The sequence below is a fragment of the Garra rufa genome, chromosome 3 (assembly GCF_049309525.1).
Source record: "Garra rufa chromosome 3, GarRuf1.0, whole genome shotgun sequence".
NCBI lineage: Eukaryota > Metazoa > Chordata > Actinopteri > Cypriniformes > Cyprinidae > Garra > Garra rufa.
The window spans coordinates 53,829,775-53,857,194 of NC_133363.1; the positions used below are offsets into that span (position 1 = coordinate 53,829,775).

The 27,420-nt window shown below is 38.3% G+C and overlaps 2 protein-coding genes across 2 annotated transcripts; both read left to right on the plus strand.

Annotated features, from left to right (window-relative positions):
* The first annotated feature begins 27 nt into the window (after positions 1 to 27).
* On the plus strand, positions 28 to 6,298 carry trpt1 (tRNA phosphotransferase 1). Its single transcript, XM_073836398.1, has 7 exons — positions 28 to 569; positions 3,495 to 3,576; positions 4,386 to 4,555; positions 4,701 to 4,878; positions 5,453 to 5,509; positions 5,611 to 5,721; positions 5,947 to 6,298. Exons 1-7 carry the CDS (start codon positions 504 to 506, stop codon positions 6,006 to 6,008), a joined length of 726 nt encoding a protein of 241 aa, XP_073692499.1. The 5' UTR covers positions 28 to 503; the 3' UTR covers positions 6,009 to 6,298.
* A 2,829-nt stretch (positions 6,299 to 9,127) lies between these two features.
* Positions 9,128 to 17,113, plus strand: LOC141331369 (uncharacterized). Its single transcript, XM_073836400.1, has 2 exons — positions 9,128 to 10,402; positions 11,225 to 17,113. Exons 1-2 carry the CDS (start codon positions 9,128 to 9,130, stop codon positions 17,012 to 17,014), a joined length of 7,065 nt encoding a protein of 2,354 aa, XP_073692501.1. The 3' UTR covers positions 17,015 to 17,113.
* The last annotated feature ends 10,307 nt before the right edge of the window (positions 17,114 to 27,420 follow it).

Sequence of the window (27,420 nt, forward strand, 5' to 3'; positions counted from 1 at the left end):
GGGATGAGACATATATATTTTTTTAATAATAATAATGTGGGGATGAGACATATTTTGTTTTTAATAATAATACTAATAATTCATAAAATAAAACATATTTTATTTATTTTAATTTATGTTTTATTTTAATTTATTGATATGTTCTATTAGTTATCTATAGAGTTTACACCTCTTTAAAAAAAAACATAAATCAGTGTATTTATCACCGCTAGATGGTGTAAAATCTTTTAGAAAATGTAAAACAAAGTCTTTCCTGCCCTCTGCTGGTCGATGGCTGCTTATTAAGCTCTCTTTCACTGTTTTGTCTGTTTCGGTTGACACGTGAATTTCAGAAACGGAAGCATTTAGAAATGGAGTTTGAATGTACAGTATTCGCATAGATGAATAATCCAACTTAATTGGCTGTTAGTTGTTTAGGTGTGAAGAATTACACAAATCTAACTGCAGTAGGCCGTATATCTGAGCTGTGTTGGTTAACGATACAATCACGACGAGTATCATAAATGGATTGTCAGCCTCGAGGAAGAGGTAGAAGAGAAAGAGGAGGGCGAGGAAACCGAAAAGAAGAGGTGGGAGAAACAATGACTACGTTTACATGGACACCAGTAATCTAATTAATGACCTTATTCTGAATAAGACAATAATATGATTAAGCTGTTTACATGAGTTGCTTTTAGAATATTCCTTTCATGTTCCCGTTTTACATGTTATAGTGCATAGATCGATTAATGACACACATCATTTCGTCCACACGCGACGCTATCAGTTCATCTTCGTTATAGACTTTTGGATGTTTGGGTTTTAATTTTACAAAAGCTTGAAGTGGCTCTGGACATATGCAACATTTTTTAGAATGTGTGAGTTAAAATTTGCCGTGGTCGCATTTGTGCGAGTGCGTGCTGTGCTGCTCCAAAGCGTTTCAGAGCCAGTCAGTTTTTAAGAAAAAAAAAAAAAACACACACGCAAGCACCGTCACCGAAAGTCAGTTTAGTTTTACTTTTTTTGTTTGTTTTCATTTTGAAAACCCTGTTATCTTTGCCGTTTACCTCACATTACGCTTCGGAGGCTTTCTTTTATTATTATTATTTTTTAATTATTTTGATTGCTCAGTGTTTGCGCGCCTTGTAATAAATTGTTTAGTCGGCATATAACAGCATGTGATGGAGTCCATGCCTCCTCTTATTAGTTTTTGTTAATAAATGCTATATAAGCTAGTTTTAATTTATTTTTATTATGCTGTTTAATTAAAAATAACAAATCCATCTTTTAAGAATTTGTTTTAATCTTAAAATTGATAGGTGTAGCCTTATATATGCAAGCAAAACCAAGATCATGAATTCGAAAGTAAAAGTAAAAAGCATCCTAAGACATTCCAATAGCGGAAATCCCGTTCACAAAATTAAAATAAATACGTTTCCATAAAACTAAAAAATATGATAACAAACTAGGCTATTTATCAGCAATGAGCATTGATTAAGCCCATGTTGTAGCAAAAAATAAATAAATAAAAATGAAACCAAAGCGCGACCAACTGAGAGCGTTATGCCGCGTTCCAGACAACCCGTTACCCGTGTTTTTCCAAACTTCTACCCGTAAAAGTGCACTGGAACGGCACTCAAACCCGTGAATTCCCACCCGTGAACTCGTACTAGATCGACGACGTACTCCCAGTTCCGAGTTCTGACGTGACATAGCCCGAGAAACAACAATAAAGCCTCTAGGGGTGCGGTTTTTAGTGCCACACGGTGATAGAGTTTAGGACAATATAACGTTGCAATCATACGGAGCCCCTTACGTCACCTGTAGAAGAAAAATAATTAATCCGTGGGGACGGTTTTGCAATTCGTTCCCTCAGTTTATAAACCGTACCCACGAATTCTTAAACTGTTCCCTCGGTTTAATAAATCGTGCCCACGGATTAACAAACCGTACCCACGAATTTCCAATCCGTGCGCTCAGATTTTGTAAACCGTACCCTCGGATTTTGAATCCGTACCGACAAATTCATAATCCGTGCGCACGCTTTAGCAATCCGTTCCCACGGGTTTTAAACTGTACTCACGGATTTGTGGCCCCGATCAGTAGAAACAGTATAAGCTGTTTACGTCATAATACTTAAAATAGTAATTATTATTTTAATTTATGGGCTAAATAAATGAGTGCACAAATGTGTTTGTTCATTCTTAACATGCAGACTCATTTTGGTGATTTTATGATAATCTTTTTACTCAGAGTTAGATGCATGCTTCACTGTTAATGTAATTATTAAATATGAAATATATTAGGCTACATTACTTTTTACCTTCTCCTCTCCAAAACTCGTTTTTTTTTTTAATTCAGGTAATTTTATATTTTGAAAAATATTATATAAAACAAAGCCGTTTGAACAGCGCTCTTCACTTATTATTTTATTTTGGTACCATGACCGCACTTACAAAACAGGCTTCTTTTTATCGTTTATTTTACATTATAACCAATAGGTTAAAACACATGATGTTTTGGCAGCTAATCTATTGGTGATTAATATAAAATAAAGCTAAAAACTCTGTTTTGTCAGTGTTGCATGGTCTCATATAGCCTACTGAGAAATAAAGTTTAATAAATGCAAAACAATGCATCCAGCATATAAACAGGTGTCCTGGTTGAATTTGGGGGCGGGGCCACAAATCCGTGAGAGCAGTTTACAAACTGTGGGAACGGATTGCGAAAGCGTGCGCACGGATTATGAATTTGTGGGTACGGATTCAAAATCCGAGGGTACGGTTTACAAAATCTGAGCGCACGGTTTGTTAATCCGTGGGCACGAATTGTTAAACTGAGGGAACAGTTTAAGAATTCGTGAGAACGGTTTATAAACTGAGGGAACGAATTGCAAAACCGTCCCCACGGATTAATTATTTTTCTTCTACAGGTGACGTAAGGGGCTCCGTACTACCAAATTATTAATACTATAAAAATAATAAATGCTTGGCGTGACTTGCCTGGAACGCTACAAAGTCCTGAGTCGTGGTTTGAACACGTGATTTACGAGCTCAAAAACCTGCCTGGAACGCAGCATTAGTGTGTATCCTGTCACAAAATGTGGCGAAAAGTCCTACACAAGGGGAATAGTCTGATTAAGGTGTGTACATGTCTTCCATAATGCGACTAAAATAGGAATACTCCACCTGTCTTAATTCGATTTGTGTTTACTCAGATTATGACTTTAGTCGGATTAAATTAATCAAAAATATAAGTTTACATGGTTGCTTCTTAATCAGAGTATTGACTTAATCGCGTTAAAATCGGAACATCGTTGTCCATGTAAACGTACTCAATGATACAATGAACAATTTACTACTTTTACACAAACATTTACTATGGTAATCACAATTTTTACCATCGTTATATAGGTTCTTATTTAACAGGTGTAAGTTTTTGTCTTTTTTTTCGTCTTATATTTTGATCTGTGCATTGTTATTAAAAATTTTATATTTCTATTTTGTGTCTTTCAGAGCAGAGATGTGCGTCTGTCTAAATCTCTGACTTATGCTTTACGCCACGGAGCCAGTAAGATGGGTCTGCAGATGAGCTCAGGTGAGAGATGATATCCATAAAGTATAGAGGGTTTGCACTTCACATCACGGTTTGGTCAGTTACCCGGATGCACAGCCATATTAGCCATACTCGGTTGTAAACAACAGCATTGATTGCATGATTAATGTACTACTAAATAGGTTTTTCTGCTGATTTTAACTGTCTAAACCATGGAAAGAACTTGTGGAAGTTTTTAAATTATAGAGAAGGACTTAGTAAGCAGGAAAGGGCGCAATATTTTGACAAACTACAGTTAATAGGTGGTAAAGACACATACAATAGTAATTAAGATACTAATCTAATATTTCACCTACCTGACTGGAAATAAGAACAAACACAGATGTTGTCAAGATTCTTGCCCTGGAAATCCTGGTTCAGTTTGGCCAACCACAAACAGCTATATTCTTCCTTTGATTTGTTACACCTTTTGTCAGTCTATAGTACTCCAAATGTTTTTACTGACCAATTAGTACAGACCAAAACATGACATTGACCATTTTCAGAAGCAATAAACAGTAAAATAGGCAAGTTCCGTTCAGTTCAGTGGCATTGTTTATATTCAGTGCTGCCAATATGGCCGATTGATGACACATTGTGAAAACACTCTATATGAATGATGATGATTATTGTACACCCACATGCTTACAAAATTCTTATGTAGGTATTTTGTGTAAGTTCTTGTGAGCAGAGGATTATTATTGTTGTTGTTGGACAAGAAAACAAATAGTTCATGAATATGTTATAATTCCTTTGGATTCAGTTTTTATCATCCCTGTTGTCTGTCTGCAATTATGTCACCTTGTCCGCAGATGGCTTTATATTTGTGGAGGAAATTCTCAGTCATCAGCAGTTCCGCTCGTTTTCACTGGAGGATGTGGAGCGAGTGGTGGCCACTAATGACAAACAGCGATTTAAGCTTTGCACCCACCCTGAGGATGGTCGTTTTCAAATACGCGCCAACCAGGGTCACTCAGTGCAGGTCAGTTTGGTTCAGAGGTCATGCAAAGTCTGCAATGTGTTTTAGAAAAATAGGTTTAAAAATTGGACATGGTCACTGGAGCATTTGCTTGACACAAGTTTGCATATACTTTGAAAAATGTTGTTACATAATGTGTCTCATTCAGGTAACAGATCTGGAGTTGAGAGCAGTAGCACTTGATGATCCAGACTATCCAAAAGAAGCTGTTCATGGCTCATATATGAAAAACTGGCCCTCTATACACAGTCAGGGCATTAGCAGAATGAACAGAACTCACATACACCTGGCACCTGGGCTTTCTGGAGAGGGCGGAGTCATCAGTGGTGAGTGACATGCAGATTAGATTCATTATATGTGACCCTGGATCACAAAAACAGTCATAAGGGTCATTTTTTTGAAATTGACATTTATACAACTGAACGTTCAATAAATAAGCTTTCCATTGATGTATGGTTTGTTAGGGTAGGAGATACAATGATTTGAAAATCTGGAATTTGAGGGTGCAAAAAAATCAAAATACTGAGAAAATCGCTTTTAAAGTTGTCTAAATGAAGTTCTTCAGTAATGCATATTACTAATCAAAAATTACATTTTTTATTTATTTACGGTAGGAAATTTACAAAATATATTCATGGAACATGATCTTTACTTAATATCCTAATGATTTCAATTAAAAGTCAAAACTTTTTGACCCATACAATGTATTTTTTGCTATTGCTACAAATATACCTACTCAATAATATGTGGTCCAGGATCACATATTTAAATATTTAATGGTAAACTTAGGACAGCAGTGTACAAACTTGTGTACAAAATAAGTGAATGTTATTTTTAAATGTAATTTAAATACCTCATTTGGTTTTTTACAGTTATAACTGGTCTCTTTTCTGTTTTTAGGAATGAGACAGAGTTGCGATCTGGCTGTGTATATTGATGTTGCGAAAGCTATGTCAGGTATTAAGAAAACATTTTTAAAAACAATTTCAAGTTGAATAGGTGTAACATTGTTAAAGCTTAAATTCTAATGATCTCTCTCCCCTCTGGTTGGTGTTCAGATGGGATTCAGTTCTTCTGGTCAGAAAATGGCGTACTTTTGACCCCTGGAGATGCTGCTGGGATGTTAGCACCATGCTATTTCTCCAGAGCACAAAGACTGAAACCCTCTCGTGAGTCACTTTCACAGTCAGCTCATCAAGATTTACTGATAAAATAATATTTGTTCCTTTTCCATGTACTGTAGTTATGTAAAAATGTAAAAGACTTCCAATCATTTTACAATATTATATTATATTTACTCCTTTGTATGCATTTGATATTGTAAAATGCAGATTGATGATAATTAGATTCTAAGAAATCATCAAGTAATAATGTTTTTATTTAATTTTTTTCAGTTTGTGAAATTGAACTACGTTGGAGAGGATCTCCTTCTGACTTAACAAAAACTGATGATTGAACTTTTGAAAGCATTAAAGTGGAATATCTGTGGCGGGAAAAAAAATCTTCTAAATATCTTTCATTAGCACAATTAGGCTACATCATTTATTAACAGGGTTGATTATACTCTAACATCAAAAGATAAAAATGTAAGTAATTGAGGTAAACTGAACACCCACAGGTGACTTTGGAAAGGATTAATGGGAAGACAATGACTGACGGTCTTTTTTTGTACCTTTAACCTCATATAAAACTACTGTGCAGTTGGACAGTTGTCCTTTGCTTTGTTAGTCATGATATTAACCAGGAAATTACCGAGGGTATAGTGGCAGTGCAGCATTAATTACATTTTATTTAAATTAAAGGATTAGTTCACTCCTGAATTAAACATTTCCTGATAATTTATTCACCCCTATGTTTTCCAAGATGTTAATTTCTTTCTTTCTTCAGCTGGAGAGAAATTAAGGTTTTGGGGGGAAAAAAAACATTTTTTTTTTCAACAGTTGAAGCTATGCAGCTTTAAAGGGCTCTACATGATCCCAGGCAAAGAATAAGGATCTTGTCTAGCAAAACGATTGGTCATTTTCTTTTGGTCACTTTTTTAAAGTGATATTTTTTGATGCCTTTAATGGACTAGACAGTAGAGAGATGACAAGAAATCAATGGACAGAGAGAGGGGAGCTGGATTGGCAAAGGACCTCGAGGCAGGAATCGAACTCGGGTCGCCGTGAGCACAGTTGCACTATATGTCGGCGCACTAACCACAAGGCTATCGCCGCTGACCAATTGGTCATTTTCGAAAAAAAGAAACACTTTTTAACCACAAATGCTCTGTGGTTTCACGCATTGCGTAAAAGTCCTTCGTCTGTGTACTTTGCCCCAAAAAGTAGGGTAGGCCAAAAAAACTCCATCTCATTTTCTATTCCAACTTCACAATTAGCCAACATTGCTGTTTTACCTTTTTCTGTAAATGCCGTTTGACTCCCTTGAGTCTTTGTACGTTGGTGTAGAGCCCTTTGAAGCGGCATTGAAACTGCAATTTGGACCTTCAACCTGCTGATCCCCATTGAAGTTCACTATATTGAAAAAAGTTTTCTTCAAAATCCTTCATTTTGTTTTAGACTGAAGAAAGAATGACATGAACATCTTAAATGACATGGGGGTGAGTAAATTATCTGGAAATATTAATTATGGAATGAACTAATCTTTTATTACATTAAAATGCACTTTTTACTACGCAATTATTTTTTCACTTAGACAGTCTGTTATCTCCAAACAAGGACAAATTTTCCTGCACTACATATTTTTAATAAATTATGAAGTCAGCATCTAAAAGTTTATGTGGTGTTTTGTATACAAATTGTCAGGTGACCTCCTAAGCCTGTTTTATTTGTGGGCCAGTTTCTGCCCTCTGCATATTTGTCAAAAAATAGAATATCTAAATACACTGAGCTCAAGATAGAAATGTGTCATGTTTCTGCAGGGGGATTTCTGCAAGCATATTTATGTACAGTGTGCTAGATACAAATAACACACATAGGTGTTTTTATTTGATGTTTTCAGCGGGCTTCTGTGCAATTAATCCTGTTTCGGTCAAAGGTATTAAATATCAGGTGGCTCCACGAGAATGCATGTCTCCAGCTTTAATTCATGGTCATTCAGAATTCTGTTTTGACTGTCCATGAGCTGATCAAAGACCTATTCTTGGTATTGTCAAGCTGCTCTGCTTTTGGATTTCTGTCAGTAGTGTGGTGTGAACCCTAAATCCCTGGATCACAAAAGCGCTCAGCATTCTTTCCTTATAAGATGATAGTCTAGTTTGTAACCACATGAAATAAAAATACTTTGATGCACTGAACAAAAGGTAATAAAATGTAGAAAGAAGATAGCTTATGTCAAGTTCAAGTGGTCATTAGGTTAAATCAAATATGTTTTTAATGCATTTTTTAACTTATTTAAATCAGTCAGCTTTTTTAAACTTAAAGCAAATAATTATTTTCTCAAATTATTGCAGCTCTTCAGGATGAATTACTTATGCTGTAGTCCTCATTCATAGACTCTTTAGGTATAAAGAAGAGATTCCAAGAGCTGGATGTTGCAATCTAATACTAAAGTTCAGTTGGTGTGTGCTTTGTAAAGCTGCCATTTTGTGTCCTCTATCGTCTCTAGGCAGCCTCTCAAAGCAAAGTTTCCCCTGATAGAAGGTCTAAAATTAGTGAGCCCCTATGACTGTCTTGGCCTAGTGTGTCAGATTCCATTCACAGACTCCGTCTATCCTATCGCAGCACCTGTTCCTAGCTGTAACACCCTATTAAGCTTGGCAGAGACATGCACCTATGTCCAAGTATGATTAAAAAAGCTTCAGGTCAGGTTCATCCAGTCCTTTTTTTGAGCATGCTTTTGTCTCTTTTTTTAAAAAGTGGTGTCAATTAATGTTTGAAATAGCCGGGCTCTGTGATCTCAGACAGGGCTAACGATACAGGAGTCGTAGCATTTTTTTGGACTTAGCTTGAGGGGCTGGACATATCTGTGCACTGAGTGGCCTGTTTCGATGAAGGGTCAGTTTGGCACTCACAAGAAACCTGGACCCCCCAGTTGGAGCCTCATTTACAGCTCATGGTACAGTGTATAACTGTCCCCTGTGAATGTTCTCTGGAGGGGATGTTTCATTCAAACTGGCCACATGGAAAACAGCAGAAAAAGGCAAGTATCTTCCTAGATGACTTTAATGTGAACTTCTGCTTATATGTTGTAACATGTTTCACACCGGCAAAGTTACTGTATATATTTTTGCATCAGTAAGTTTGCATTGAGTTACGTCAGTCAGTAGTCAAAAGACGAGGATAAGTAATCCTCTAATCTTATAAGTAGTCCTGTTTAGTATTATTTTTAGTATAGTTTTGTACTTTACTGTACTTTATATGGAAGACACATTTGTTTAAAGTACCTGTAATTTCTGATAGACTGTTGCTTTTAGAATTTGTACAAATCTACAAGAAAACATTTTCTATAGAAATCTAAAACAGTAACCAATTTTCATGATTGTTTCTTTTGATGTTTCAGCTGATGAATGACCAGTTCAGGCATTTATGAAAAGCACAAGTGTAACTCAATGTCTATGGTATCTGAAGTGAAGAAATGGAGCGCTGGGTTCTAGAGGGCGACAGCTACTCATTTCTTCGCAGTGCTCCACACACGTTCAACCTGCAGAGTCGTGAAGGGCCAAATCATGTGGAGATCTTTGACATCACTTCGATCCCCAGCCATCATAATGCCATATCTGAAACAACCAGCCTGTGTGACATTTTTGGGGATGACGGCGAATCCCCGTCACTTTCCAGTAGCCCGGCCTCTGCCACGTTTATCAGGAGGGAAGTGGATCAGTGTTTTCCAGCAGATGATGCCAATGACTCTTTAGGATCTTATCACACTGCCAATGGATCTGACATAAGCGACAACGCTGAAATCACTTACAACACACCTTCTCCAGAAAATCTACAAGATTTTTCCACATCTGAGACTAGGGAATCACGTTCACCACCAGCTGAATCAACCTTCTTGTCTGATTCCAAAAATGGACTTAACCCACTAGACCGTGAACCACCTGCATCAAAAGTCAATGATAATGACCTTTCACATACAGATAACTGGGAAGAACCCCAAGTGTCACTAAACACTACCCCAGTGAATAGAACGGGAACCACAAATGCATCTGAACCACAGTATGTGAATTCAACACCAGCTACGACTGTGATTAATCCGGCAAAGGAACCTTCTGATCCTACATTCTGCCCTTTGGAGGAGAAAGAACCTGTTGTTTTTGAGCAAGAAGGAATTATTACAAGACCTCAGCATACAAATACAAGTCCATTTTTAGATAAACAAGTATTTGATTCAGACTGTGAATCCTTGGCAGCATCTTCACTTGAACAAAATAATGTGATGTCTTCTGAGAACAAGGAAAGTGTAAACTATCGTAATGCACAAGAGCAAAACGGGATGGGTAACAGTGGCTCTGCATCTGAACTGTCAAACTCTTCTCCAACAGATTGCAGCTCTATGCAGGAAATGTCTACTTCAGCTTCATACAGAGAAATTAATTTTCTACCCAAGCCCAGTGTCATGCCAGAGCCCAGATTAACCTCCACCTCCCTTGTAAGCAGGGAAACTACCTCTACACCCGCATCCATGGGTAGATCTTCACCTGAGCTGCTAAATTTGTGTCCAACTCAAGTTAGGAACACATCGGAGACTCCAGACTTGGAGGACACTTATGGTGCTACTTTATCTGTATCTACACTTCCTACCAGTGATAATGTGATAATAGATTCCCTAACTGTGTCTGCTATTTCTACTGAAACAGGGCTGGTATATTCATCCATAGATGGTAGAGAAGGACTGGAGTTACCTGAGGTCAATGAAACCTGCTCTTCTAATCACTCACCAGAACCAGTACTGATTTACTCCCCTGTGGGTTACACCATCAGCCCATCACCTACATATGAGAAAATACCTTCTTCAGTTGAACCTGAAGATGCACCATTCTCCCCTGTTTCACCTGAGATTAATGAAACCTGCTCTTCTCCTGATTGCTCAGCACCTGCTCACTCACAAGAACCAGTACTGATTTACTCCCCTGTGGGTTACACCATCAGCCCATCACCTACATATGAGAAAATACCATCTTCAGTTGAACCTGAAGATGCACCATTCTCCCCTGTTTCACCTGAGATTAATGAAACCTGCTCTTCTCCTGATTGCTCAGCACCTGGTCACTCACAAGAACCAGTACTGATTTACTCCCCTATGGGTTACACCATCAGCCCATCACCTACATATGAGAAAATACCATCTTCAGTTAAACCTGAAGATGCACCATTCTCCCTTGTTTCTCCTGAGATCAATGAAACCTGCTCTTCTCCTGATCACTCAGCACCTGTTCATTTACAAGAACCAGTACTGATTTACTCCCATGTGGGTTACACCATCAGCCCATCACCTACAAATCAGAGAATAGTTTCTACAGTTGAACCTGAAGACTCACCATCCTCCCCTGTATCACCTGAGATCAATGAAACCTGCTCTTCTCCTGATGGCTCAGCACCTGCTCACTTACAAGAACCAGTACTGATTTACTCCCCTGTGGGTTACACCATCAGCCCATCACCTACAAATCAGAGAATAGTTTCTACAGTTGAACCTGAAGATGCAACATCCTCCCCTGTATCACCTGAGATCAATGAAACCTGCTCTTCTCCTCATCACTCAGCATCTGCTCACTCACCAGAACAAGTACTGATTCAATCCCCTGTGGGTTACAACATTCGCCCATCACCTACAAATGAGAGAATAATTACTTCAACTGAACCTAAAGACTTACCATCCTTTCCTGTAGTCACAAGGACTGATTACAGTGATATCTGCTCCTCTCCTGATAACTCGGAACTAGTAATCATTCACTCATCTCCATGTTACAACATCATCAGCCCATCACCTACAAAAGAGAGAAGGGTTTATTCAACTGAACCTGAAGCCTCAACTTCTTCCCCCTACGGTCACAGTGATATCCACTCATTGTCTGATCAGTCCTTTGCAGCTTACTCACCCGAACCTGAAATAATGCACTTACCGATGGGTTCTACCACCCCATCACCTACAAATAGGAGAATGGTGTTTTCACTGAAATCTGATGACCTACCATCCTCCCCTGGCATCACAGGAACTGATTACACTGTAACACCAACATTCAGTAGAGATTCCACACCTGCGTTAAGGAGCATTACCTCCACTCCAAACAGCAGAGAAAATTACCTTACGCCAGAGCCTAATTCCCCAGCCCCTTCACTGGAATTGAGATCAGTAAACTACTTACCTGAAATCAAAACATTATCATATAGTGTTCTGCCACAAAATACAAAATCCCCTGGCATCACATATAATGTTACACCAACCGAAGGTTTAGAACAATCACCTACAGTAGAGACAAATGTCTGTGGCAGCTCTTCTGAAACTTCCAGCTATATTTTTGGAAATGATACCTCTGTCTCAGCTAGCTCAAGGAACTTTTTGTCAACACCAGAGAACAGATCAAGACCTTCTTCAGCTGCATCAGGCCATACCAAACACACGGCACTATCCCCTGATCTCCAACCTGAGCCTTCCATCACTCTTGGAAAGGCAGAAAATCAGACTTTATCCACAATCTGTGATGAAGTTAGTCATAATTTCTGTAACCCAGTGGACCATTTTGATGACCATGCTGACACAAAGACCCCCAAAAGCATTTCATCTGTCCCGGATGAATGTAAAAGCAGTAGACCACCAGTTTTTAGCCAAATGCATATCCTGCAAGATTCAACCTCTAACCCCTCAGATTCTGCATCGTCCACAGTAAAAAATAAGAAAAATCAAGAAATTGTCACTGACAACACAACAGATTTAACTATCTGTGGAACACCAACCTCCCTGAGTCTATGGGCCGCATCTGTAGAGAAGAAACAATGCCATGTTGAGGTTTTTGATAGCAACAAGGGAACAGAAATGTTGGAAAATGGTTTCCCAAACAGTGACAAGAGGCTTAGTCAAGTGCCTGTAGCATTAAGAGAAAGCCCAGGGGTTATCAGTAGGGACAATGGTGGTAAATTTGACAGGCAGCCATGCAGGGTAAAGGAGGAGAGTGGAAAGAAGGAGGGAGAGGGGGAGGAGACTATGGAAGAGAGTAGTTACAGAGGGGAACAGGTTGAGCTGTCATTCAGTGCCAGGAATAGAAAAGGGCCTGCAGGCCACAGCCCAGCTCTCTCAAGTCGAGACCCAAAGTCGGGAATTCCAGCTCGCTGTTATTTTGAGTCGCACCCAACAACTCTGCAGCAACAGAGTCAGTTCAGAGCTCAGGGCTCACAACAAGAGAAGAAGGGTGGCGCCAGGAGGCTCCAGTCAGCTGCCCAGGGTAAATACAGCAGCGCAGGCTTTCTTCCTCCTGAATGTACTGGTGAGACCTCCAGCATGGGAAGTGAATTTGATGAAGCAGACAATGAAGTGAAGTGGTTTACAGACCAGGCCTTCAGAAGCCTATCTAGTCCTCAGGTGGATTATTTGGATGTGTACAATTCAAGCCACAGGTCATCTACAAATGTTTCACAGCCATCAACTGTAGACAGTCCTGGTGCTGTTGCATGGATGACCTACGCAGACTTGCGTGGCTCAGCGTTACATGAAAATGATGCTTCGTCTTTTATACCCCGTGACGGCCTGGACACAAACAAACGCTTTGAAATGGGGAGTTTTGAGTGTGTGGACGTTGCATTGGAGACTAAGGAAGAGTCCAGTAGGGGAAAGAGGACAGTACCTAAAAGGCAGATCCAGCTATTAAGGCGGAACACAGATGAATCAAAACATAAAGGAAACACTGAAAATATTTTGAATTCACCCTCCATACATAGGCGCTCAAAAGACACACTTCTTCGTCAACATAGCACACCAGCTTTTGTGCAAGAGGAAGTTTTCAAGGAGGTGCCAGATTCACCACAAAATGACAGGAGAAAGTCCTTGCAGAAGTCTGTGTCTTTAGATGATGGCTCCCCTAAGACGCAAATGGCATCTTGCATTATCAAGAGTGTGCTGTCGAAGAAAATGCAGGATGTGCAGAAAGAGACACCAAAAAGGACAGGCCCAAGTCCATCTGGAGATAAAAACAAACATCCTGATGCCAGCCACAGCTCTTTTGATGGTGTACCAAGTACCGTGGAGAAGCATAGTTTAAGCTCTAGTCAGGATTCTGAAGATTTTGCAGTCGGAGAGGAGAGAATTTCACATCGTCAACTGAAGAAGTGTGCTCCAAAAGTTCCTCCAAAACCATTCTTAAGACCTGCATTTTTTAACACTAGTGAAGCTCGGGTAGCTGGCAACATTACAAGGGAAGAAACAAAGCCTATAGTGGCCCCTCCACAAGTTGATGACAAAATACAAAACAGCAAGAGTGATGGGAAAGAGGGAGGAGGTAGCAACCTTGAAGCGAAGTACAATAGTGACTCAGCAAATGCCAGAATCAGTAACACAAGTCCTGCTGTTGCTACACCAACAACAAGCATGCAGAGCAGAATGACAAACAGAGACATTAAAAAGCAGCAGATGACACCGGAAAACCAGGAACAGCTAGCTGGAAAGAGTGTATTTATGTCCAAAACTCCAGAAATAACTTTGAAACATTCTATCAAAGGAAAAAAGACATCATCTCTGAAAGTGTCTCTGTCCCCTGACTTGGAACAGTCCAGAGAAGTATCTGAATCTCAGACAATGGAGAAAGCTGCAGAAGATATAAGCACAAAATCTACTAAAGTCACAGAGACAGAAGACGATGATGACAGCAACAAAAAATCTGTTATACATAAGGTCAGGGATGTGAGGAAATTAGTGAAAAACACTTACAACCTGTCTTTCAAAGCATCAAATTCAAGCTCTACTACAGAAGACACGGTCATTCAAGAGAAAAGAGAGAAGCCGCCACAAACTCCTCCAGCCTTGCAGATTGAATGCAAAGCTATCAGTTGGAAGGACAAACAAACATCCGGCAGCAAAGCAATCCACTGTCATGGTGAAAAACAGCCTGTTGACATATCAAAAATATCTCAACCATGGGTGTGCGCAGAGACAAGAAGAGATCCTGACATCACTGAAATAACATCCAAAGACTCTTCGCCAAAGACTGAGTCACAACAAAAAGCATCATATTCCCACTCTACAACCACAGATGGATTAGCTGAATTGGAAAGTATCACTAAGAGATCTTATGTTCACTCTGATCAGAGTTCAAAGATGCCCCCTAGACCCCCCAGTAAGGAGCGAGAAGTTTCTGCATTGGTGGTCCTACCAGATTGCACATCCAAGACTGTCGCCCCTACAATCCTTGACTCTACTCAAATGAAAGCTGCAAGCGGCAGCCACTCTGTATCCATGCTACTGAAAGAAAAAGGGATGCAGGCTGACATTGGAGTGTGTGATGTTCTTACTGAAGGTGCAAGTGCTACAGCTAAACATGTCAACAGGCTTGAGGTACCTGTACAGGCCTGTTTATCCGAAAGCATTTCAAGTGTATCACAAGTAAAGACAGAAAATAAAACATCATTGCCTTGCAATCCAACATCTCTTGTCAACAATTCATCAAGAATGTCTCAACCACTGGAAAGTCCCAAGGGGACACTAACAGAAGAATCTTTAACAAAGGAACAAGAAAACAAGAAAATAACTGCCACCACAAATATGACACAAATTCCAACTTATTTAGCAACATCCAGCAAGCCGGAGGTGAGGTCTTTTTTAAGTAGTACAAAGAATAATGCCACAACAGTGAATGCATCAAAAGAGATTGAGTTACCCATACAAGTGAGGTCAATATCAACTGATAGACTAAAGCCATTTGTACCACCAAAACCCAGCTATAAACAGTCATTTGCAGAAATTAAGCCAAGTGACTCATCAAAAGCTGATACCCAAGCATCATCTGTTATCAAACAGCAAACCATGTTAAGCAGTGAATCAAAGAAAAATGAAACACCAACAGTGATACACAAGGATCAACCAAACGAGACTTCATCAAGAGATACAAGAAGACTGGCTGTATCAGCTGTATCAAGCTACAAACCACCTTCCAACCCAGTCACAACAACTCCAAGTGTTGTGCAAAAATCCACCACAAAGACACTGACCAGTCTGGATCAACAGCAATCTTCTGCTTTCATGCAAACAACCAGCACTTGCCAGCAGCAGACACCATCATTCAGTCAAGACCAGTCAATGCTAGATAGTTCCCTTGCTTCTAACACATCAGGACCACAAACCCTTGGCCACACACCATCTGTGACAAGAGCATCATCCAATAATCGTTTTCACACAGATGACTATCTTTTCTACGCTTCAGATGATCCTCCCAGCTATGATGAGCGAGAGAGTTTCAGCCCACTACGACTCTCAGACTTAACCCCACAGACGTCATGCAGGTTGCATCCAACCACCAAGCAATCTTCTTGTTCCTGCACACCAAGTTCTCATTCACACCCAGGACATCCCCACCAGAGTCCACAGGAACGGGTACCAACAGCCTCTCGCTCTCCAGGCCAAGTTCTTACCTGTCCTGGGGCTCCTCCACAAGCTCAAGTTCGTCCTCATCAGTGCAGACCAGATGGTTTACCAGTCTCCAGTACCACAGTAGCCCATGCCTCAGCAATGATTCAGCCTCTACACAACCCACGAACTTGCCCTACTTCAACCTCACAATCCTATGGTGATGATCAAGCACTAGCTTCTGGGCTGCACACTGATAGACGCCCAGCCAATCACCCTTCACCTCAAGCAGCAGCTCCTGCTCCCTATCATGACTATTCTCATTCAGCTTTGGATCCAAGGCCTCAGTTGTTTAATCCCCAAGATTTGCCACCATCTTTTGGCCATGATTACGCAAATGAAGGTCCAGGGGGAGCAGGTGTATTGTATTCAGAAAATGCAAGTGGACTCAGCTGTGGCCAAGGTCCTCGTCGTGTCCTTCTCGATCCTGAGACTGGTAAATACTTCTACATTGAGGTACCAATGCAACCACTCCGAAAAATGCTGTTCGATCCTGAATTGGGCCAGTATGTGGAAGTTCTCATCCCGCAGCAGGCAATGTCCCATTCAGGGCTGTATCCACCAGCTGCACCACCCTACTCCTCTTTGCATAATCCTGGGTTGTATGCACCACAGTACCTACCTTATGCAGTGCCATCTTACCCAGCGATTTCAGGCAGTGCCCAGCAGGTTCGCCATCCAGAGCCACCTCCTGTTCCCACCACACTTCACCAGCCATCCCTAAGGTATGGAAGCCCTGCAAGCCAGATGCCAAAAAATGAACCAAAAGGCCATTCATCCCTGGATCAAAGCTATCTAGAGAGCATGTATTACATACCCACTGGGATGAACACAAGCCCAAATTCAACACATTCAGACTGCTACCACAAGCCATCAAGCATGCCTCCTTCCGGGGGAAGAAGAGCATGAACAGCAGTGGATATAGGTGGTCTGTTTACATTTGAAATCTGTTCTAGTCGGCAACATTTTTCATTTTAATTGTCTAGTCAAGAGTTGTAGTTTCTCAGTTGTAAGACAAAGATTAAAACAATAATGTTTCTGCTCATTTCATTTAAACATTTACTGTGAAAGACAATGCTCAGAAAGACCCAAACCAGCTTTGCTTTCCTATTTCTGTTTTTCTGACATTTGATATATCATGGTTAACATTGTCTGATATATATTTGTACAAATCCTTACCTTTCCTGGTATAGTCCAAGCTTATGCAATGGTAGGCCTTATCTTGTAATAGCTGTCAGGGCTTAATAAACTTTGTCTTCCTTTAACACCCTTAATACTTATGTTTCTGAAAGGATTTATTTTGCTGCAATAACGTGTTGCCATTTTCACTTCTAATATATAATATGACGTATTTGCTTTGTGCAACGCCTTTGATGTGCATTGGGAAGTTTACATTTACATTTGGGTAAATGAAAAGAATGTGGATGAGCAAGATCCACCAGTTCATGGGTATTAAAATCACATATTTTCTATCATAAGATTGCCATTTGCTATTTTTTACACATATATACACCCCATTAAAGATAACTGTCTACAAAATACAAGTCTCAGTGTTTTTATTTCCTTCGGCATAACTTATTTCAGCAAACGTAAAGCTAAAAACTGTAGCTACCTTCTTCAATTACTGCTATAATTATATGATCACATATTAGACTATGATGCCCACTACATATCTTTGTCACATTTTGTGTGACATTATTAAGCCTAGAGGTAAAAGAAGAGTTTCCATTTTGGTAAATCACATGGCATCCAGTTTAGGAGAACCACATTTGCTAGCCACAACATAATACAAGATGACCCACTTAGAGTTTAGGGCCACTGCTGGGCTGTTGTTTTATCTCAGGACGACACCTAGTGGACAAGATTTGTCCAATGCTTTCTTTTAAGGATGTGATAGGTATAATGTGATGTGCTTTTTGAAAGAGAAAGACACAAATCCTTTTCTCAGCAGATAATATGGCCATTTTTTGTTCATTTCCATCAACTCCATGATTATTCTGTTAGCTGAATGATGCAAGCGGCACATGTTTTGACTGGTGTGAACTATTCAGGGTGTTTCTTTTATTTGGGTGTTCAACTTGGCTGATGTGACATAATGGACCACCATGGTCTTAGCTGTGACGTTTTGTGGAAATGTTTCCACTTATTCAGGCAAATAGTTAAGTCTTCTCCCTACTCCCAAACTGCAGCCGCACCCATAAATGACTGAATTTGATTTCCTGACCTGTCTGATCATACTGTAATTAAAGGCTGATGGAAGTGTCTGTGTGTGGGCAGACAGCTTTGTAGGGGAGAGGGCCTTGACTCTGTTTGTGGGGTGTTTGACCGAAAACACAAAGATATTCAAACTTACCCATGACTTCATTTAGGATCCTCTGAGCAGACAGCCAAGGGGAGTAGAGTGGAAATTAAAACAAGAATGTCTTGAGTCAAGTATGATCTTTACCATAAACGTGTGTCTTTACATGCTGTTCCATGATGAGTCAGATACCTTATAGACACAACATATACCATTTCATGTTATGCAAGAGCTAATGTTGAACATCTTTCTGAAGGATCGTGTGTCATAATGACTGTCTGACTGTAAATCAGGATCAGGAAAAATCTGGAATTGAAGAATGCAATGAAAACTTTTGGAATTTGAAGATCAGGGTAAATTTTACTTATTTTGCCTACTGACAAGTAATGACATTTAGGCAAAATAAGACAAATGTACACATCTTCATTCTGTTTAAAAGTTTTTACCCACGGCTCTTAATGCATTGTTTTTCCTTCTGAAGCATCAGTGACTGTTTGAACCTTCTGTAATAGTTGAGTCCCTCAATTGTCCTCAGTGTGAACAGATGGATCTCAAAATCATACAGTCATTGTTGGAAAGGGTTCAAATACACAATGCTGTGGGACCTAAAGAACAGCAGACAGTTTAACTGTTCAGGACAAACAAACAAACAGTTGTGGATCATTCAGGTAACAATGCAGCATTAAGAATTAACTATATGTAAACTTTTGAACAGGGTCATTTTTATAAATTCAACTATTACTTTTTTTTCTTGTGGACTATATATAAATGCCATTTACATGAAATATCTTATTCTGGTCAGTACTAAATAAAAAATAACATGCATTAAACTTTTGACTTTAACTGTATACTGAGTAAAAAAAAAAACATTAAAAAGTAACACCATACATCAAACATTTAGAAAGAAGCAACATCACACTGAATTAAAATTGAAATTTTGTAATACTACTAAGTTTTTTTTTGTAAAGTGTACTCCGATTTATTCACAACTAATATTTTCTTTACTGTATAATCACGTGGTACTGTATAATCTAAGTAGGAAATATTTATTTAATTTCCCAAATATAAAAACTAAATTAAATTAAGTTCTGACAGAGATGAAGATCTAAATCCCACCCTGCTGGTCAAATTAAAGGGATAGTTCTCACCCTTATGTGGTTCCAGACTCGTGAGACCTTTGTTCATCTTCAGAACACAAATTAAGATATTTGTTATAAAGCACACTGTTATAAAGCTACAAGAATACTTTTTTGTGCGCAAAGAAAACAAAAATAATCTTCCGTGTCAGTCTTTGACGCACATTCTTTGATGTATAATTTGTGTTCCAAAGATGAACAAAGGTCTCACAGGTTTGGAACGAATTGAAAGAATTTTCATTTTTGGGGTAACTATCCCTTTAAGGAATAACCCTTATCAAAACCTGACCCCTTCAGCATGGCACTTATCCTCAGGTTGCTGCAGGCTTACATTTTTGTAGTGTTAGTAGCTTTGTCGGGTTTTTTTTTTTTCCAGACAAAATATCCATAAGGAAGCAGCACCGTAGAGGGGTTTAGTTGTCCTTGAGAGGTGAGTAAATGCTATTGCTACATAATAGCTCATTACTCCCATACTCATACACAGAGCAGAATTGTTAACTTTGTCATGTACCTTTTTCTGCTTTGAAGGACGGACCATATATGGGCTCATTCCGGGGATGACATCAGCAAGAAGCGCAGGCATGAATGAACTTGTCGGCAGGATGAATGAACTGTGTGTACCTGCAGGATGATGGATCAGGTACGCAGGCCAGATTAGGAAACGTATTTCCGCAGCCCTTCCGGACGAGTCATGTCACATATAGCAACGACTGAAGCAAACAATGCTTCCGTCTGCGGGCCGAACCTTAAGAAAAGGCGGAGAAGAGACTGTTTGCTAAGGTACCAGCAGGTGGTGCAGTCACACCCACAAACATACACAACCTACAGAAGTTCCCAGCCGTCACCTGCTTATATTTCACTCAGGAGCTATTTTATTGCGTCAGGCATTTTTGAAATTCCTGTTTGCAGACTGTGACTTATTAACTAGAGTCACATACGAAGCGGCCACAAAAAGTGTTTGAATATGTAAGTCACACCTAAAAAAAAGTCTTAATTGAATTGAATTTGCATTTCAGTTTACTTTTCTGAGGTACTTTTTTAAAATAGTTTGTGAATGTATGAAATCAGTTCGCATTGAAGGAATAGTTCACCCAAAAATGAAAATTCTGTCATCATTTATTCACCCTCATGTTGTTTCAAACCTGTAAGACCTTCGTTCATCTTCAAAACACAAGTTCAGATTTTTTTTTTTATGAAATCCGCCAGCTACCATTCTGGGTCTTAAACGTGTCAGTTGCCTTGCTGTCTATGCAGGGTCAGAAAGCTCTGGGATTTCCTAAAAAATATCTTAATTTGTGTTCTGAAGATGAACAAAGGTCTTACGGGTTAATGACAGAATTTTCATTTTTGTGTGAACTATCCCTTTAAGTTCATACAGGTATAGTTCATATTAACATGATCCACAAAATCCAAGATAAAAGTTTTAGTTTAAACAATATATGTGTGTGTACTGTGTATATTTAATATGTATATATAAATACACACACATGCATGGATATCTTTTAAAAAATATATATATGTTATGTTTATATATTAAATATATTTATATATAATATTAATTATCTAAATAAAAATATATACACATGTAAATATTTTCAAAATATATACTGTATGTGTGTCTTTATATATACATAATAAATATAATGTACACACACATATATAATATAAACGAAAACTTTTATTTTAGATGTGATTAATCGCGATTAATTGGTTGATAGCACTATTTATAACAACCTTGTTATAACCTTATACTTTTATTTATTTATTTATTTTGGTCATATAATACAAATACAACTGTGGTATGTTTGTGTCCAAGTAAACTTTTTTAAGCCACTATATTTCTTTAAATACATGAAAAAGAAATTAAAAATTAAATAAAAAATTAAACTACCACTTTTTTGTTATATAATACATTTGTATCTGTTAAATATCTTTTTAAAAAGTCAAATAAAAAAAGGGAAAAAAATACATTAAACAGTATAAGTACTTAAAGCTCATTTGCTCTAAACAGATTTACTTTCTCTTTCCTAGAGAACATACGGAACATATTTTGAATGTTACTTGATGATGCAAGCACTCAAGCACTTCTTTCGGCATGTCTTTTCCGCAAGACGCTGAACTCTCAATGAGGCCTGAGACTTGAAGGATGGAAGGAATTCGCTGTGAGACATCGCCCCTAGGGAGCCTCTCTGTGTGTGTTGAGAATAAAACCACCAAACTATCAACAATTGCAGGACATAGGTGAGGGGAAATTAAACTACTGTATGTGTGTGTCATGGCAACTCGATAGAGAGGCAAATATTTCCCTTAATTTCCTTGTAAAACTCAAATAAAATTGAAAGGGGAAATGGCTTATGAAGCAGGAGGTTTAATCATTCAGTGTTTGTAACATACACATGTGAAAAGCGAAACCCTGTTTCCAGTGACACGCTTCAGACGAGGGGATTCCCCTTTCCCGGCACGGCTGAGGGATCCAATCTGGATCTCACATTATTGGATTCTGTTATATATTAAATGAAAACACAAGGTCAGGCTGACATTATAGTTCCAGATTGCAGAACAGCAGACTGGACACAAAAAATAGCGGAGTGTGTCACACTAACGGTGACCTATGGGTAAAAATATGTCTGCCTTTTACTTCTGGATCAGTGTATCCAAAATACTGACTTCATCTATGATATCACCCTTTCTCAAGAGCTCTGATGTGTCACATCCCCTGTTGTATGTTTTACAAATACAAATCAGGGTGTCTGGATTTTTAATACCAAGTTTGTTTTAGTGTCTGATCATGACCATATGTCGGTGAGCATATGCAGTGCTTCAGAATCGCCGTAGTTGTGATTTCATTGCTTTATGGTGACACGTTTCAGCGCTAGTTATTCTTAGAGACACCCATGGTTGGTTTCTACTACAAAACCCTTATCAGAAAGGAGTCGACAATCTCGGAAAGCATGACAGAGGCATTTCTTTTTGGTATCTCTTGCTACCTCCTGCAATAATAAACTGCTTTTTGTTGATGCCCACTCCCTCACTTTGATGTCAGTATGGCCCCAAGGAATGCTGGGGAAGGCTTTGAGATTCTGCGGTGACACCATAAAACACAAAGGCATGTGAGAAATTTAAAGTCAGATGCTTGAGCTGAAAGACTAGGGGATGACTTCACGTGACTAATTTTGAGGATGCATTCAGATGAGACAGACTGATATAGAAAGTGATCAATACATAAACTTTCGACTTTAGGAAACAGAAAAAGAGTGATGATAGTCAATCAGCGTAGGCGATGCTTTTGGAGTGATGACACAACACTGAGGATTCCTGAGACTTGACTGCATTTACAGTGAGATCAACACAGTTTGAACATATCAGAGAAATTCGCCTTTTGTTTTCTTTTCCTGTTTCTATTCTTTGTCTCTCAAGTCTTCCTTCTTTCTCTCTCTCCTTATCATGTCCACACATATGTTGACCTTACAAATCACTTTATTATCTCCTTAAAACACTTTCTAATTTCCGCAGATATTGCACCGCTTACTCAGTTAGTCAGTATGACGCCATTAGTGATGAAAGTCCAAGTGGTTTGTTAAACAACCACAAAATTAATGAAATTTATCACCTGACCAGAGAAGCATGACATCATATTAATCACGCCACATCCTGGTTTGCATCTGTTGAGAAATTAGTAAAGAATTTGATTTACGTTTTTGAGATTTCGATTTTTCTTTCATAGTTCAGGAGTCCCATACTGTAAACTCTAATGTTTACAGAAAAATGCTACAGTAAATATGTTAGTTGGTTAACTGTAGTTTACCTTGCCATATGTGACCCCTGACCACAAAACCAGTCATAAGGGGCATTTTTTAAAATTAAGATTCACTTTCAGGATGCTGAATAATAGGATAGGAAGCTAAATAAATAAGCTTTCCAATAAATAAGCTTTTTTGATGTATGGTTTGTTAGGATAGGACGACATTTGTTCGAGATACAAAGTTTAAAGTTGTAAAAAAGTTGTCCTTTAAAGTTGTCCAAATAAAGTTCTTAGCAATGCATATTACTAATCAAAAATGAAGTTTTGATATATTTACAGTAGGAAACTTACAATATATCTTCATGGAACATGATCTTTACGTAATATCCTAATGATTTTTGGCATGAAAATCGATAATTTTGACCCATACAATGTATTTTTGTGCTACTTAAGACTGGTTTTGTGGTCTAGGGTCACATATATGGTGAAAAACTGTAAATGTTTAAAGATTGCATTATATTTAATGTTATTTTTTAAAATACTATGCTTTTTGGGAATCACACACTTTGACTTACCAAGTAATTAATGGCGAAAAATAGTAAATGGGCATTCCCAGAAGTTCCTGTGTGACACATCATGATGATTATATTTCATTCATTTAAATAGTTTCGTTTCTGATTATTTTTCTTATGAGTAATGTACATTAAGGTGTTTTATGTTACACGTTCATTGCATTATTTTAATGTTAGGTGTGTTACCCAGATGGCGGTTTGTGTTTATGACGCTGTGCATCATCTGTACAGAGTATTTGCCATGTTTTATGAATAGGCAACTTGTGATGACCTCATCTTGTGGTTTTATTATTATGGTGGTTTGAGTACATTTTAAGATACAAAGGAGATTTTGGTAGTGAATTGGTATATTAAAGGAGAAGTTCACTTCCAGAATATTTTTTTTTTTTTTTTGAAAATTTACTCACCCTCATGTCATCCAAGATGTTCATGTCTTTCTTTCTTCAGTTGAAAAGAAATGAGGGTTATTGAGGAAAACATTCCAGAATGTTTCTCCATGTAGTGGACTTCAATGGGGATCAATGGGTTGAAGGTCCAATTTGCAGCTTCAAAGAACTCTACACTATCCCAGCCGAGGAATAAAGGTCTTATCTAGTGAAACAATGGGTTATTTTCTTTAAAAAAAAAATTAAATCTATATACTTTTTAACCACAAATGCTTGTCTACAACTTTGTGCATTATGTAATCATGTTGGAAAGGTCATGCACAGTTAGTTTTTCGTCTGTGTACTTCGGTTCAAAAAGATAGGGTAGGGCATTTTCTCCTCCAACTTCAAAATCATCCGCCATTGTTCTTGTACCATTTTTATTTCAAGGCCGTTTGACTTTCTTCTTACGTCACGTGTAAACTTTCCAACATCATTACGTATTGCGCAAGATGAGCATCTGTGGTTGAAAAATTTAAGTTATTTAAGTTTTAAGAAAATGTTTTTTTTTTGCTAGATTGTTTTGCTAGACAAGTCCCCTATTCATCTTCTGGGATTGTGTAGAGCCCTTTGAAGCTGCATTGAAACTGCAATTTGGACCTTCAAACCGTTGGCCACCATTGAAGTCCACTATATAGAAAAAAATCTTGGAATGTTTTCCTCAAAACCCTTAATTTATTTTCGACTGAAGAAAGAAAGACGTAACATCTTGGATGACATAAGGTGAATAAATTATCAGTAATTTTTTAATAATCTTCATGATTCAGTGAGAGCAGGGAAATCCACACCACAGCTATGATAGTGACACAGAGGAACGATATCACGGGAATTGCTTTAAAAAAAAGAATTTAATTGATGAATGGTAAAAACATTGACAGCCAATTAGAATCCACTGTGCTTTAAAGAGCTTGAGCATTTAAAGAGTCAAGCAGCAAAAAGACCACACTTACAATAAACAGAACCATTGGTGTGGATGCTACTATACTAACGTAATACTCATGTCATTCTAAACCTTTATGATTTCTTTAGTGATGTTTTGAATGGCGTTGGAGTCCAAACATCATTGGACTGCATTGACTTTTATTGTATAGCAAAAAAAAAAAAAAAAAAAAACACAATATACAGTGGTGGCCAAAATTATTAAAACACTAGTATTTTCACCAGCTAAAAAATAGTTTTAAGTCTGTTATTTCTGCCTTTTGTTGTAGTGTCAGTAGGAAATATCAGTTTACATTTCCAAACATTCATTTTGCCATTAATTATAGTAATCCAGTGAGATTTGTGTTTGCACAAGGAGTCTGACAACAGCCAGTGCTCCACACAGAAATCTGATCTCATCATCATCCAGTCTGTCTGGAATGACATGAAGAAACAGAACAAACTGAGACAGACTAAATCCAGAAGAACTGTGGCAACGTCTCCAAGACGCTTCAAGAAACCTACCTGCAAAGCTACCTAAAAAATACACAAGTGCCTAATACTTTTAACAGTACTGTAGCTTTGCAGGTAGGTTTCTTGAAGCATCTTGGAGATGTCACCACAGTTCTTCTGGATTTAGTCTGTCTCAGTTTGTTCTGTTTCTTTATTTGATTCCAGACAGACTGGATGATGAGATCAGGGGCCTCATTTATAAAGACTTGCGTAGAAACCATCCTTGATTTTATCTAAGAACTTTTCTGATTTGATCGTAAGAGCGATTCAGAGAAAACGAAAGTACCACGAAATCCATGCGTACGCCAGTCATTCGGTTATAAATCACAAATGATCGTGGAATTGTGTGCAGCTGAATGTTCCGCCGTCGAAACGCCCCTGCTTAATTAATTAACATATAAAATGAGCTCATTCCTAAAGCAAAAACTCTGTGACAATGGCAAGAAAAAAGGAGCGCAAGAAATCAAATTATAGTGAGGCTGAACTATCTGCAATACCAGGCATTACCACAAGGAAACGGTCGTACGCCAAGCTGGAATCTGACGTGGAGATAAGTACTTTTCCACATCAAAGACGGTTTTTATAAATCTGTACTTTGACGTGGATTTGATCGTACGAACACTCTAAGATCAAATCAGTGCGTAAGAAAGTTTTATAAATGAGGCCCCAGATCTCTCTGTAGAGCACTGGCTGTTGTCAGACTCCTTGTGCAAACAAAAATCTCACTGCATTATTACAATTAACCCTTCTGTTATCCTTGGGGTCAATTTGACCCCATTCAATGTTTAACGTATGTACATATATAATTGACTTTTTTTTTTTTTGCTTCAGATTGAATGACTTTTCCTAAATTAATGGGGAAAACTTGGTAAACATAAAACTAACATGATATTATTTGTTCAATGCCCTCTACACATTTTTGTTACATCGGTGTTCTTTGGGGTCAATTTGACCCCAGGTTCTTTTAGCTGTATAAAACATAAGAAATATAAAAAATTTACACACATTTGTTTTGGGTGATATTGAGGTCACTATAACATGCTATGATTTTATAATATGCACTATAATTTTATATGTTAAGTATAATAAAAATAAAAAATAAAACTAACACAACCATACCTGTAGTATTGCGAGAACCACTGTCAGTTGAATTGCTCTCTCAATCGAAAATGGCCTCTACGCAAAGGTTTTCTGTCAGTGAGATTTTGTCACAGGTTTTTGACAGTGAAAGTTGGGGGGTGTTTCAGAGTGTTGTTAAGTAGTCAACAAAGACATCAATTACCTGACACTAACCTTTTAGCAAAAAAATATCATATTCTAGAGGTTTTAAATTTGGGGTCAAATTGACCCCAGTGGGAAAAAGGTGTTAGCGGATTTTAGGGTAACAGGAGGGTTAATGGCAGAATGAATGTTTGGAAATGTAAACTGATATTTCTAACTCACACACTACAGCAAAAGATAAAAATAACTGACTTAAATCTATTTTTAGCTGGTGAAAATACTAGTGTTCTAATAATTTTGGCCACCACTGCATCTGAAGTCTTACAAGTTTGGAACCACATGAGGGTAAGTGAAATTGTCATTTTAGAGTCTTCTTACGCACTCATTGTTGTTATTTGTAGTTTTTCTTTCCTGTGGTTTCATTGTTCACACAAAACACCTCTTCATGACTCCTGCATCAGTTTCCTGTGGTCACTGTTGTGTACAACC

Coding starts and splice junctions, on each gene's coding strand:
- trpt1 (XM_073836398.1), top strand. CDS start 504: ATGGATTGTCAGCCTCGAGGAAGAGGTAGAAGAGAAAGAGGAGGGCGA. Junction 3,577..4,385: donor GGGTCTGCAGATGAGCTCAG/GTGAGAGATGAT, acceptor CCTTGTCCGCAG/ATGGCTTTATATTTGTGGAG. Junction 5,510..5,610: donor TGTTGCGAAAGCTATGTCAG/GTATTAAGAAAA, acceptor GTTGGTGTTCAG/ATGGGATTCAGTTCTTCTGG.
- LOC141331369 (XM_073836400.1), top strand. CDS start 9,128: ATGGAGCGCTGGGTTCTAGAGGGCGACAGCTACTCATTTCTTCGCAGT. Junction 10,403..11,224: donor AAGGACTGGAGTTACCTGAG/GTCAATGAAACC, acceptor GTATCACCTGAG/ATCAATGAAACCTGCTCTTC.